Source organism: Cricetulus griseus, chromosome X (genome assembly GCF_003668045.3).
Source record: "Cricetulus griseus strain 17A/GY chromosome X, alternate assembly CriGri-PICRH-1.0, whole genome shotgun sequence".
Lineage (NCBI taxonomy): Eukaryota > Metazoa > Chordata > Mammalia > Rodentia > Cricetidae > Cricetulus > Cricetulus griseus.
Genome location: NC_048604.1, coordinates 107,937,432 through 107,952,540, shown reverse-complemented (window position 1 = coordinate 107,952,540; position 15,109 = coordinate 107,937,432). Strand labels below are relative to the sequence as shown.

General features: G+C 37.9%; 1 protein-coding gene across 4 annotated transcripts in view; it reads left to right on the top strand.

Moving 5' to 3' along the window:
• Positions 1 to 15,109, top strand: part of Phf8 (PHD finger protein 8) — a 97,528-nt gene that overhangs the window by 32,096 nt on the left and 50,323 nt on the right. For all 4 annotated transcript variants that reach the window (XM_035449808.1, XM_027432192.2, XM_027432193.2 and 1 more), the window contains exons 8-11: positions 445 to 607; positions 10,848 to 10,935; positions 11,641 to 11,747; positions 13,544 to 13,635. In XM_035449808.1, coding sequence (XP_035305699.1) covers positions 445 to 607; positions 10,848 to 10,935; positions 11,641 to 11,747; positions 13,544 to 13,635 — 450 coding nt within the window. The remainder of the gene's footprint in view (positions 1 to 444; positions 608 to 10,847; positions 10,936 to 11,640; positions 11,748 to 13,543; positions 13,636 to 15,109) is intronic.

Here is a 15,109-nt window from a genome sequence, read left to right as displayed (position 1 = left end):
ATCCTTTCTTCTAATCTACACCTGACTCAACCTTTCTGCTCCCTCATGACCTCTGTATCCTCCCTTTTCTTCCCTTCTCATTCTCGTAGCTACCAGATTTAATTTTCTTCTCATCAGTAACATGGCCTTAAATTCTAGGCCCAGTAGGATTGTTCTTATCTATAGAGGCCATTTCTCATTTGGTATTACATCTAAAATCAGAACATTTGGTATATATTTCTCCTAACTTAAAAGCTTTGATTTAAATATCTCCTTCAAGTTGTTTTTGTAAAATTTGAAGAAAATTTCAACAGTTGATTAAAAAAATGATATAAAATCTGGGAAACAGCTCTGACACACTGCTTCTGGTTGTGGAGCATGGGAGAGAGAGATTTGGTCCTTCGGAACACCCCTTTTCTCAGGACTTTTCTTGAAACCTTTGGTATGGTATCTTTTTTCTTTCAGGGTGAGAAGATCTTCTACCTGATCCGCCCAACCAATGCTAATCTGACTCTCTTTGAATGCTGGAGCAGCTCCTCTAATCAGAACGAGATGTTCTTTGGTGACCAGGTGGAAAAGTGCTACAAGTGTTCTGTGAAGCAAGGACAAACACTTTTCATTCCTACAGGTCATTCCTGAGTCCCTCTAGAGGGGAGGATGGGAGGATGGGAAAGGCAGCAGAAAGAAGGGAGATAGTAGCACTGCAGTAAATCCTGCCTATAATTGATTAATCTCATTATGTGACATCTCTTTTTCTTATCAGCTGAGAGGTTAAGAACTAGACCTCAAGAAAATTTATATGGTGGCCAGTAGGTAGTGTGGTTGTTTGTGGAGGCTGGAGATGACCAAGCAGGCAGGAGGAAGCTGATTGATGAGTTTATACTGGGTTTATATCAACTGGGTATACAGATAGATAGAGAACAGGAGTTAGTTCCATGACTCTAGGGATAATAACTGGGAGACTGGTGTTCTAGTCTATAATGTTGAATGACTCAGGATGGAAACATTCTTTCTTAATAGCTCATGCCTGGGTTTTACTTCTAGAATTATTATGTTTCATGTAGAGTCTGAATTTGTGTATTTTGCTAGGCAAGTGTTCTTTTACTGAGCTATATCCTGAGCTGAATGTGTACATTTTTTTTTAAAAAAATAGCCTTGTTGTCTCAATCTGGAAAGAGTTGGTATCTGGAATCTAATTGAGTCTCCTATGAAAGAGGTGTCTCTGTCCAACTTAAATATTCCTTGATTATTTAATCAGAATTAACATTAAATTTTCTTGAACTGTATAATGAAATACTCTTATTGAATGTGACATAGTGAAACACCTGGAATCTCAGGTACTTGGGATACTGAGGCAGAAGGATTATGTTTTCAAGGCCAGCCTGAGCAACTTAGTGAAACTCCATTTAAAACAAAACAAATAAGTATTTTAAAGATTCTTTTTTTGTTTTCTGAAACAAGGCCTCACTCTGTAGATCTGGTTGACCTTAAACTCACAGAGCTCTACTTGCCTCTGCCTCCTAACTGCAGGGATTAAAGGCATGAGCCACTTTGCTCAGCTCAAAAATAATGAGTAGATAGATAGATAGATAGATAGATAGATAGATAGATAGATAGATAGATAGATAGATGTGTTTCTTTTGTGAAATCAGATGGATCTGAAAAGTTAGGGGAAGGTCAAAACAATAAACAAACAAGCAAACAAATAAATGGAATGCGCCTTGTGAAATCACGTGAACCTGAAAATTCGGGGGGAGTTTTAATTTAGCATTCAATTTCCTTAATCTTTATAAGGTTCTTTGCATTATCTAGCCCATGTTGCTTTTACCAACAAGGCCATCCTGCCAGCCCATCTATTCCATATTAGATGAGTTGTGGTCATCTATTCTTTTCAAAGAATTATTTTATTTTCATCCATCCTCATTTATTCATATTTTCTCTCTCCCTCCTCTTCTGTTTCATTCCTGATACTAGTTACCTGTGTCTTCTCTTTTACTTCTGTCAGTTTTGCTAGAGGTTTATCAATTGTAGTGATCTTTTACAATAAGTTATTTTTGTCTAACTTTGTTCTCTCCTTTATGTTTTCGATTTTGATTTCTGCTTTTATTTTTATTTGTCCTTTTGTTTGTTCTGAGTTCATTTTGTACTCTTTTCCTAGTTTTTTTCTAGTCTTGAGAAGAATTTTAGATTATTGATTTCAAACATTCCTTTCTTTTGTAATGTGAGCATTTAGTGCTAAAAATTCCAGCACCAAGGGCTGCAGAGTTGACTTAGTGGTTAAAAGCTCTGGCTGCCCTTCTTAGACGACCTAGGTTCAATTCCCAGCACCCACGTGGTAGCTCACAACCGTCTGTAACTCCAGTTCCAGGGTACCTGATACCCTCATGCAGATACACAGGCAAAACACCAATGCACATAAATTAAAAAATTTAAAAAAGATTGCAGCACCAATTTAGCTCTTAGATTTTTATGTTATCCTTTTCTTTTCGTTAAGTGTGCCCTTGTAGAAAATGAGATGGAATTTACATATTGTAAAAAATTTCCAGTTTAATGGTTGTTTTTAGCATATTTATAAGGTTGTATAACCAGGGATATGATCATCACTTTAAAAAGAAACACTTTCCCAACAACATTACTTTTTATTCTGCTCTTCTCCCAGCCTGTGACAATGAATGTTTTACCTCCCTTGTATATGGATTTGCCTCTTTTGAGTATTGCATATAAATTTACTTGTGTTCCATATTGTTGTCTTTTGTTTCTGTTTTTTTTCCCACTCAGTATGTTTTCAGAGTTCATCCATGTCACATCATTTGTTGTCACTTTAATAGTTTTTGAAATAGGATCTCATGAAGCCCAGGCTGGCCTTAAACTCAACTATGTAGCTGAAGTTGGCCCTGAACTGTTGATCCTCCTGCCTCCACCTTCTGAGTGGTGCGATTACAAGTGTGCACCACCTTACTTTGTTTTTTCTTTCGACAGGTTCATGTGATCTTGGAATTTGCTCTGTAGCTCAGCCTCACCTCAATCTTGGAATATTTTGTCAGCTTCATGAGGATGTGGTTACAAGCATGTGATACCTTTACTTTGTTCTTTTTAATGACAAAATTGTCCCTCCCCACCGCACCCCTTGTAACAGGGTCTTTGTACTCATGTTTGCTGTGTAGCCAAGGATAACCTTGAACTTATACTCCTCCTGCCTCCCATCTCCTGAGTACTGTAGTTATAGGCTTGCACCGCCATGCCTACTTTTAGTGTTTATGTAGTAGAAGAAATCAAACATGGGGCTGTGCTCATGCTAAGCAAGCCCTCGACCAGCTGAGCTACAACTCCAGCCCCTGCAAAATAGTATTTCATAATGTGAATATGCCACATGCCTCCCTTATCTTTTTTTATTTTTTTTTTTATTTTGAGACTGGGTTTCTCTGTTTAACAACTCTGGCTTTTCTGACTCGCTTCATAGACCAGGCTAGCCTAGAACTCACAGAGATCTGCCTGCCTCTGCCTCCAGAGTGCTGGGGTTAAAGGCATGATTTACCATTGCCCAACTTAAAAATGTTTTATTGGCATATATTATTCATAATAGTGGATCTCAGTATGGCATTTCTATGCATGTATATAATTTATTTCATTATTCACTACTCCCTTCTGTCCCCCACCATACCTGCCAACCTTCTTAACCATCTACCTCCCTTTCTACTTTCATAGCTTTTTTGTTTGTTTTTAGAGACAGGGTTTCTTTTTGTAGCCCAGGAACTTGATCTGTAGACCAAGCTGCCCTCAATTAGACTTCCTCTGTCTCCTGAATGCTGGGATTACAGGTGCGCACCAACATTGCCCAGCTTACTTTTGTATGTGTGTGAAACACAGTGAGTTTCCTTAGAGTTGTTAGCAGGAGCATATTAGGAACCGAACCAGTGGCTATACTACTGAAGAAAATCTCTTGTCTTCCCTGTCAACCATTAATTGCATATCAATCTTCAGGGAAGGATGGCCCCATGAACCCTTCATCCTTTTATGACTGGGTGTTGGAGAGCCAATCTTGTGATCACAGCTGCTGTGAGTTGGAGTGGGGAAAAAAAGTAAAATAGCCATGTCATGCCTTGACATACCATTTCACACTGCTTCCTCCAGCCACATTTTGTTTATTTTTACTCACAAGCTGATAGATATTTGAGTTGATTCTAATTTTTTTCTTGATACTGGGGATTGAATGCAAAGTGTTGTGAATGCTATGTAAATGCACTACTAGTGAACTATTTCTGCAGCCCCTATTCATTATTTATTTTATCTTGCTTATTTTATTATTTTTTGAGACAGGGTCTCACTAAATTGCCCAAGTTGGCACTGAGCTCACCATGTAGTCCAGTCAGACATCAGTTTCTTGAGTAGCTGGGGTTATACTTACATGCCAGACAACTTAGCTCAGAATAATTTTTGGCTATTATGAAAAATGCTACTATGAGTATTCATGTACAAGTTATTGTGCCAGCATAATGATTTGAATATTTCTAATTAAAAATCTGGAATCCAGCTGGGCAGTGATGGCACACACTTTTAATCCCAGCACTCAGCAGTCAGAGGCAGGTGGATCTCTATGAGTTTGAGGCCAGCCTGGTCTACAGAGCAAGTTCTAGGATAGCCAGGTCTGTTCCACAGAGAAAAAAACTGGAATCTAGAAGTATCTAATAATCTGAAACCTTTCCCCCCAAATCATGTTTTATTGAGTTTATTTTCTATGTGCTGTGTATGTACATAGTTCTCTGTGTGTGTACATGTGTCTGTTGGTGTGTATGCATATGGAAGTCCAGAATTTGACATGAGATGTCTTCTGTAGTTATACTTCACCTTATTTTTTTAGTCTTAGTGTTTCTTATATGAGTAAATGTAAGTATGTGCATCAAGTGCTTTCCTTGTCTGCCTGGAGGCCTGAAGAGAACAACTGAATCCCCTAGAATTGTAGTCCAGACAGTTGTGAGCTACAATGTGGGTGTTGGAGATCGAAGCCGGGTCCTCTGGAAGAGCAACCAATGCTCTTAATCCCCAAGCCATCTATCTCTAGCCCATCACCTTATTTTTTGAGATACAATTTCTCACTAAACTTGACTAACTGTAACATGCCCGAGGCATCCTCTTTTCTCCAAGCTCCCCAGTGCTGGGTTTATAGACACATGCTGCCAGGCTTACATTTTACATGGGTGATGGCAAGTAGTTTACTGACTGAGGCCTTTTAAGAGCCAAAGCAACCCTGCAAATAGAGAATTTCACATCTGACTAATGTAATGGGGTCATGCTCAAAGACATAAGTGCATTAAAGTATGTAAAATTTCCTTCAGGCTGTTTGTATAAAGTACATTTGAATCATAAATGAGTGTTTTGTTTAGACTTGGGTCCCATTCCCAGAATAACTTTTTTTTCTCCTCAAGATATCTGTGTATTTGCAAATATTCCAAAATTTTAAAAATGTCTTAAGTCTGAAATACTTCTGATCTGAAGTATTTTAGATAAGGAATATTCAGGTTGTATTTTCAGTTTTCTTGTTTATCTGTTTGGGAGAGGAATGCCTCTGTCATGTGATAACTCCATAGTTTGCCTTTTTGAGCCACTGCCAAGCTGTTATCAAAGTATATATGTGCACTATTTTACATTCCAGATGGCAAAGTATAAGGGTTCCAATTTCTTCATATTTTCTCCAATACTTGTCATTTCTGTCTTTATGATGATAGCAATCCTAGTGAGAGCAAAGTGGCATAACACTTAGGTTCTAGTTTGTGTTTTCCCTAATGACTATTATTATTGACCATCCTAAAAAGTACCTTCTGTACTTTATAGATCTTTGTTCTTTATTTTTGTGAGATCCTTAATTATTCTTTAATTAAATAGTATTTTATTGTTACAAGAGTTCATTATATTTTTGTGCAGTATCTTTATCAAATAATTGTTCAAAAATATTTTTTTCATTTTTGAATTTGTCTTTTGACATTATTTTTAATACATTAAAAGTTGATTCACTGACATTTCCATACATATATATATATATATGTATATATATATATATCTTATTCATATCCCCCATTATCTTCTCTTACCCTTCTCTCCTTGCTGCTGAAACCCTTCTTCCAAACAAGTATCCCTTCTACTTTCACATCTGTGTATGCTCCACTGCATTTATTAGGTTGCTTACATGAGCATGGATGGGTATTATCTTAACCATTGGCCGTGACTCCCTCTTTTCCAGCAGCCCTTAACTGTCTATAACTCCTTAGAGTTGTCTTTTGACATTCTTTGGTAGTGTACCATAAAAATGAAAGTTATGAATTCTGTCCAATTTATTTGTTTTTCTTGTCCCATTGATCTGTTTTTCTTTGCTTGTGTTACTGGTATCCTTTGCGTTGTCATAATATTTTACAGGGTTGTTTGGCAATTTTTGTTTGTTTTTTGTCCGTCTGACTCATGCTGTGTTCAATCTTACTATGTAGCCACCAGGCCTCAAACCTGTGACCTTGCTGCCTTAGCTTTTTGATCGATAGGATTATAGATATTTCTATAGGTATTGGTAACTCAAGGTCATGAATACTTAAATTTTATAGAGTTTTTTTTTGAGACATTTTCTTACTCAGACTGTTCTCTGCCTTTCTTTGTAGTCCAGCTAGTCTCAAACCTGTCATCCTCCTGCTTAGCTTTCTGAGAATGTGTCAGTCTCCAGTTTAGTTTTGGCTCTTATACTTAGATCTTTTATTAATTTTTTAGTTTGTTTTTTATATATAGTTTGAGGTAAGGACCCAATTTCATTCTTCAGCATGTTGACATCTAGTTGTTCCAGACTATTCTGAGAAATGATTTCTTCTTCACTGAATTGTCTTGATGTCTCTTTCAAAATTTGGTTGATCTCAGGTTCAAGTTGTAATTCAGTGGTAGAGTGCTTGCCTAGTTTGTCCAAAGCCCTGGGCTTGCTTTCCAGTATTGAAAAACCAATAATCAAATGAAAAAGAAACAGGGAAAGTCAGCTGACCATATGTGAGTTTATTTTTTGGATCTTATATCTTCCATTGATGTCTATGTCTGTCCTTATGATAATGCACAGTTTTTCAATTACTATACATTTGTAGTATGTTTTGAAGTTGGGAATTGTCAGTCTTCTCACTTTGTACATCTTTTCCAAGGTTAGTTTGTTAAGATCCTTGAATTTTCATATGAATTTTTAGGTTTAGAATTTGTGTTGGTTTTTGGTGGTTCTAGTTGTTTACTTGTTCTGGTTTTTTATTGTTTTTGTGGTTATTATATATGGAACATATCACAGATTATTGGTGTTGGTGTTTTACCAGTTTGAAGGATTTTAGTCATACCTAAAGGTATAAAGAACCAGTTTGAATCCAATGGCTCTCTGCTGACAATGGGGATAATCACCAATCCAATCACAGAGGATGGCCAGTTCAGGCTGTGCATCCACTACTGCCAGGAGTCTCAGCTGGTGCCATCTTTGTAGACTCATGAGAGTTTCCCTTTCATCAGGCTTCTACCCAACCCTGAATTAAGCCTCCCTTTCCAGTCATCAGTCTCAGCACTCTCTTCCATCTACCCCAAACCCAACCCCATGCCCACCTGCCCTCAGTCAACCCAGGATATCTCATCTGTTTCCCTTTCCCAGGGAGATCCATGTATCCCCCCTTGGGCCCTCCTTGTTACCTAGCCTCTCTGGGACTGTGGATTGTAGAATAGTTATCCTTTATAGTTAATATCCACTTTTGAATGAGTACATACTATGTTTGTCTTTCTAGGTCTGGGTTACCTCATTCAGGATAATTTTTGTATTTCTATCCATTTGCATTCAAATTTTGTGATGTCATTGTGTTAACAGCTGAGGAATACTCCATTGTGTAAATGTACCACATTTTTCTTTGTCCATTCTTCGATTGAGGGGCAGCTAGGTTGTTTTCAGGTTCTGGCTATTACAAATAAGCTGCTTTGAACATAGTTGAGTGAGTGTCCTTGTGGTATGATTGAACATCCTTTGGGTATATGCCCAAGATTATTATAGCTGGATCTTGAGGTGGATTGATTCCTAATTTTCTGAGAAACCACTATATTGATTTCCAAAGTGGCTGTACAAATTTGTACACCTACCAGCAATGAGGGAATGTTCCTCTTGTGTCGCATCCTCTATACCATAAGCTATCATCAATGTTTTTGATCTTAGCTATTCAGACAGGTATAAGATGGAATCTTGGAGTCATCTTGATTTGCATTTCCCTGATGGCTAAGGATATGAGTATTTCTCTAAGTGTTTCTCTGCCATTTAAGATTCTGCTGTTGATAATTCTCTGTTTAGATGTATACCCCCCACTTTTTTTTGGTTTTTCAAGACAGGATTTCTCTGTGTAACAGTTCTGGCTATCCTGGAACTAGCTTTGTAAACCAGGCTGGCCTCAGACTCAAAGAGAGTCTGCCCCTGCCTCCAAAGTGTTGGGGTTAAAGGCATAAGCTACCATCGACTGGCTATACCCTATATTTTAATTGGGTTATTTATATTTTGATGTCTAGTTTCTTGAGTTCTTTATATATTTTGGATATCAGACCTCTGTCTGATGTGGGATTGCTGAAGATCTTTTCTCATTTTGTAGGTTGCCATTTTGTCCTATTAATGGTGTTCATTGCCTTACAGAAGTTTCTCAGTTTCATGTGGTTCCATTTATTAATTGTCTATCCTGTGTCTGTGCTACTGGTGTTCTATTCAGGAAGTTTTCTCCTTTGCTGATGCAATGAAGCCTACTTTCTCTTCTATCAGATTCAGTGGAACTCGGTTCATGTTGAAGTCTTTGATCCACTTGGATTTGAGTTTTTGCAGGGTGATAGATATGGATCCATTTGCATTCTTCTACATGCCAACATTTGTTGAAGATGCTTTCTTTTCATCATTGTATAGTTTTGGATTCTTTGTCAAAAAGCAAGTGTGCATTGTTGCGTGGATTTATTTCTGGGTCTTCAGTTTAATTCCATTGATCTACCTGTCTGTTTTTATGCCAATACCATGTGGTTTTTAATTATAGCTCTGAAGTAGAGCTTGACATCAGGAATGGTGATACTTCCAGAAATTCTTTTATTGTACAGAATTGTTTTAGCTATCCTGGGTTTATTTTGTTTGTTTGTTTTTCCATATGAAGTTGTGCATTGTTCTTTTGCGGTCTGTAAAGAATTACGTTGGGATTTTGATGGGGATTGCATTGAATCTAGATTGCTTTTGGTAAGATGGCCATTTTTATGATGTTAATTTTATGGATCCATGACCATGGAAAGTCTTTCCATCTTCTGATATCTTCTCCAATTTCTTTCTTCAAAGATTTGAAGTTCTTGTCATATAGGTCTTTCACTTGTTTGGTTAGAGTTACCCCAAGATATTTTATATTATTTGTTCTGTTGTAAAGGGTGTTGTTTCTCTGATTTCTTTCTCTGCCCGTTTATCATTTGTATATTTTAGGGCTACTGATATTTTTGAGTTAATCTTATATCCTACCCCCACATTACTGAAGGTGTTTATCAGCTGTAGGATTTCCCTGATAGAATTTTTCAGGTAACATATATACTATTATCTGCAAATAGCGGAAGTTTGACTTTTTCCTTTCCAATTTTTATCCCCTTGATCTCCTTTTGTTGTCTTATTGCTCTAGCTAGAACTTTGAATACTTTATTGAATAGATATGGAGAAGAGTGGACAGCCTTGTCTTGTTCCTGATTTTCCTGGAATTGCTTTGAGTTTCTCTCCATTTAATTTGATATTGTCTGTTGGCTTGCTGTATATTGCTTTTATTATGTTTAGGTATGTTCTTTGTGTCCCTGATCTCTCCAGTACCTTTATCATAAAGGGGTGTTGGATTTTCTCAAAGGCTTTTTCAACATCTAATGAGATGAGATGATCAAACATTGGACAGAGCTCAGGGAGTCCTGCTGAGGAGATCGAGCAGGGATTGTAGGATCCAGGAGGGTCCAGGGACATTGCAGGAAAATCCACAGAAACAGCTAGCCTGGCTCATGGGAACTCAGAGTCTGAACCAACCACCAGGGAGCTTGCATGGGACTGACCTAGGCCCTCTGCAAATATGAGACAGTTGTGAAGCTTGGTCTATTTGTGTGAATCCTGGCAATGGGAACAGGGGCTGTCTCTGGTGCTTTGGCTGACTCATGGGAACCTATTCCTCATGTTGGATTGCCTTGCCCAGCCTGAATACAGGGAAAGTGCTTGGTCCTATGGCAGCTCGATATGGCACGCTTTGCTCTGATACCCATGTAAGGCTTGCCCCTTTCTGGGTGGATACAGAGGAGGGGTGGATTTTGGTGGTGGCAGAGGAGAGGTGGGGGGAAGGAGTGGGAAAAGAGGAGGGAGGCTGTGGTCAGGATGTAAAAATAAAGTTTGGAGTAGTAGCCATTATGAGAGATAAGGTGGGACATGAACCTTCAGAATTGAGGGGTGGCAAAGGGAGATGAATATGGAACATATTTAAGGAAAAAATAATGTAAAATTAGATCAAAGACAAGGCGAATGAATAGTTGTATTCCAATGGTGTGCATTTTAGAAAGAATAGTTCTAGCAAAAGTGTGATGTTCTTTTAGATAAGTGAGAGTAGGTAAAGCAATAGAAAGATTTTTGAAGTGGAGAGGGGAGAAGTAGAAGTATATTAACTTCATAAGTTGATTCTGTTTAGGGTTACAATAATGACAGAATATGCCAGGTTGGATATTGCCACAGTGAAAAAAAATATTTTGAATTCAGTTGTAGACTGCTTTTATGGAGTCAAGGTTAAACTGACTAGGCAGTGAGGTGTCCAAAGAAAGAAAGGCCTTCTGCTAGCTGTGATCTTTGCCTTATTATACTACAGGATGGATCCATGCTGTGCTGACCCCTGTGGACTGCCTTGCCTTTGGAGGGAACTTCTTACATAGCCTTAACATTGAAATGCAGCTCAAGTGAGTTCTTAAATTGTTCTTTCTTGCAGGCTTTAATTCTTGTGTTTTCCACTGAATTAAGAATGCAGTATAGTGCCGGGCATTGGTGGTGCATGCCTTTAATCCCAGTACTCGGGAGGTAGAAGCAGAGCAGATCTCTGTGAGTTTGAGACCAGCCTGGTCTACAAGAGCTAGTTCCAGGCCAGCCTCCAAAGCCACAGAGAAACTCTGTCTCGAAAACAAAAAAAGGAAGCAGTATAAGCAGTATAGTAAGATAAAGACAGCCAGAAAGGAAAGTATCTTGGTTCTTATTTTTTTGTATGTGTGGTTTTTCTAGAGAGGGTTTCTCTAGGTAGCCAGTTTCTCTGTGTAGCCCTGGCTGAAACTTGCTTTGTAGACCAGGCTGGCCTCAGACTCAGAGATCTGCCTGCCTCTGCTTCCCAAGTACTGGGATTAAAGGCGTTCACTGCCACTATCACTACCACCGAGCTGTATCTTGGTTCTTGATGACACTCAGTTTGACAAGGTTAACACCCTTTCTTCACTTGGTTGTTAATGTGTCTTTGGGCAAGTCACATAATCTTTGAGTTCAATGTTTCTAAGTAAGGTTTTACAGGGTAACTGTGAGGATTAAATACAGCAGATACATATCACCAAGAATAATTCTTGGTACACAATAGGTTCTCAGTAATAGATCCTTTTTATAGGCATTATGTTTCTTTACAGAGCCTATGAGATTGAGAAGCGGCTGAGCACAGCAGACCTCTTCAAGTTTCCCAACTTTGAGACCATCTGTTGGTATGTGGGAAAACACATTCTGGACATCTTTCGAGGTATGGGTCTCCTTACAAGCTATCATTTTTGCTAAGAGAGAAAGGAGGAAGAAGGAGGAGTGTGAAAATTGTGGAGAGGAGGAATGGGAGAAGAAAGCTTGCTGCTGCTGGTGCCTTACTGTGTATATCAAAACAGCATTAATACCTTAGATATTTATAATAAAAAATCCCAATAACTGAGATATAGAACTAGGCTAGAGGTCCATAAATAGATGGTAGATAAAGAAAATGTGCTGCTTAGACGAAGTGAAACTTTATTCAGCTATAATGAAAAACTGAAATTTTGATATTTGCAGAAAGTGGTTGTACTGGAGATCATTATGTTAAATGAAATAACCACACTCAAATGTTTTGTTTTTCTCTCATATGTGGAATCTAGGTGTGTGTGTGTGTGTGTGTGTGTGTGTGTGAGAGAGAGAGAGAGAGAGAGAGAGAGAGAGAGAGAGAGAGAGAGAGAGAGAGAGAGAGCTCAAAGTAGAAGGGGACTATGAGTATGGAGAAGGAGGTCTAGCAGGTGTGTCAAACCTGTGGTCTAAGAGCTGCATCCAGCTGCATGTGACCAAGGACAGCAGAAAATGGGGCCCAGCACAAAACTATAAGCTGGCTACAGATGTAATGAAGTGTTTCTGCAGTTTGTTTTGGTAACTCAGCACGGTTATCTAGTGTGAACTTTGAAGATAACCACAATGGGTTGCAATGTCAGAGGGTTGGACACACTTGATGAGGGATGGGCAGGACAAAGGGTAACATGGAAGCAGATGCCAGGATTCTGGGGTAAGGAAGGGGGTAGAGGAGGGCAGTGGGTTGAGTGAATAGAATAAAATACATTGATTTATATGTATAAAAACCTTTGTATTTTTCTGTACTAACTAAAAAATAAAGTGACCTAAAAAAGTGCTACAACCATTACACTTGACTCTTTTTCTCCCCCTACATCATCCCTAACTTATAGAAACTACCTAATTTGTTTTCCATCCCTATAATTTTGTCATTTGAAGAATATTATATAAATAGAGTCATATAGTGTCTATTAGGATTTGCTCTTTTATTAGTATCCTGGTTGTGCCTCCCTCAGGGATAAGGCCCAGTTCTGACATCCTGGCCTCATCATACATATTCTTGGGTATCAACCTAGATGGAAACCACTTGGTCTTGTCTGAAATTAAGAGAGTCCCTTGTTTGGACCTGAGATTGATTCTTCAAGGTAACTTGGTCAGAAAGAATCAGTATCTCAGTTACAAAGGACCTCATAGCCCAGTGGGTATAGTCTCTTACCCAATACTTCAAGCCCTTACTCTGCCACTTTGACAGACTGTCATGTAAGTATTCAAATGTGGAATAACTAATGGCTCATTTACCTATTTTGAATAGCTTAGTTCAATAGAAAAATCTTTATAAAGCCTAAAACTGGGTGTTAATAGATTCCTCATGATATAAGGCATAGCATAGTCAAATTTGAGAGTTAAAAGGCAGAATAATTTAATAGAAAGAATATAGACCTCCCTCATAGAAAACTTCAGTCCATGCTCTGGCACTTACTATGTGTATATCCTTGATCAAGACTCCTTTCAGATCTTTAGTTTCCTGAACTATAAAATGAACTTTGCTTGCAAGGTGGATATCAGGATTAAATGACAAGTGCCTAGTATATAATACATTTTCAGTAACTGAACACTATTAGTGTAACAGAGCTGAAGGTTCTGCATTTTCTTTGGTTGTCTGCCAGAGATAGCAAGTCCTTCATCCTTTTGAATGACTGTATTGAGATTCTTCTTTTTCTTTTTTTCTCATTTTAGGTTTGCGAGAGAACAGGAGGCACCCTGCCTCCTACTTGGTCCATGGTGGTAAAGCTCTGAATTTGGCCTTTAGAGCCTGGACAAGGAAAGAAGTAAATATACTTATTTCTATACCTACTCAGTAGTTCTTCCTTCTGTAAAGGCTAGCTATTGATAGATGTTTGGGCAGACATAAGGAATCACACAGGCAAGTAGGCTTCTGCATTAGAGTGGAATACTGGGCTAGGAGCCTTTATTTCTGATTTTAAGATGCAATGCATGCTTATTCTTCAAAATTAGAAAACATAAAAGGTTGTAAAGAAGAAAAATATCACCTGTAATTTTAACTGAAAGAAATTGACATTTATATTTCCTTTTGATCTTTTTGCATGCATTACTTTTTTTCCATTTTATTTTACATGTGTGGGCGTTTTGTCCAAATGTAAGTGCACAGCATACACGCAGTGCCTGCAAAGGTCAGAAGAGGGTATCAGATCCCCTGGAACTGGAGTTGTAGACTTATGTGGGTGTTAGGAATTGAACCTGTCTCCTCTAGAAGAGCAGCTTCTTAACTTAACTGTGCGCATATTTTGAGGGCACTAGAGATAAACTCTAGAGCCCTGCATATGTGTTGTACCTTGTATACCTGGGCCTCATACGTGCATTTAGAAACATAATTGATTTTGCATTATTTATTCAATTTTGTATCTCACTAGATTGACTTAATTTTTTGTGTTACTCAAGTTCTCATAAATACTTAATTGCTACCTGCTATTTTTCAGGAATATGCTATCTTTATCTAATTATTTGTTTATAGTTGCTTTCTATTTTCTTATAGAAAATGGAGGAATGTAGTTATAATGAATCATACAGTAAATATCTGTATGCATCAGTCCTTGCCCTTATCTCTTTCTTGTTAATTCCTTCAGGATAGATTCCTGAAAGATCAATGACTAGATCAATGTATATGAAAAATGTAAGGCTCTTGCTGCACACTGCCAAAATGGCTTTTGGGAAATGTACCAGTATTCATCTGTCTGAGTATAAAACAGCTATAAAAGTCAATTTTTATATCTTTCTTAAGCTATCTATGTACTAATTTGGAAACATCTCCAGAATTTTGTCAAATGAAGGTACAGAACCATGTATAGAAACAACCATTTATGTAAAACTGGAGGAAACTAGAATTGTGTTTGTGTATATTCATACTTGCCTGAAGACATAATTTGTAGGGATGTTTCAGAAATGAATGAAAAAGTTAGGGGAGAGGGTAGAATGAGGTATTCTAGGGACAGGGTAGTAGTGAGGGTTTTCAACATAATCTTTTTAATTATTTTTGAACCATGTAAATATATTAATTTCCAAATGTTCATTTAAAAAAATGTCAACCTTAAGAAATGCAGAAGTAGCATTGAGTTTGTTTTGTGTTGGTGAACCACTCTGCCCTGAGGTTGGTTAATATACCCAGTGAGACTATATTGGAGAAAACTGATTTCTCCTTTGTCAACAGATATCAATCACAGATAGTTTATATTGGCTAGGTGTGGGAATCCATGTTGATTTCTGGTTGTGTGTGTGTATGTTTTA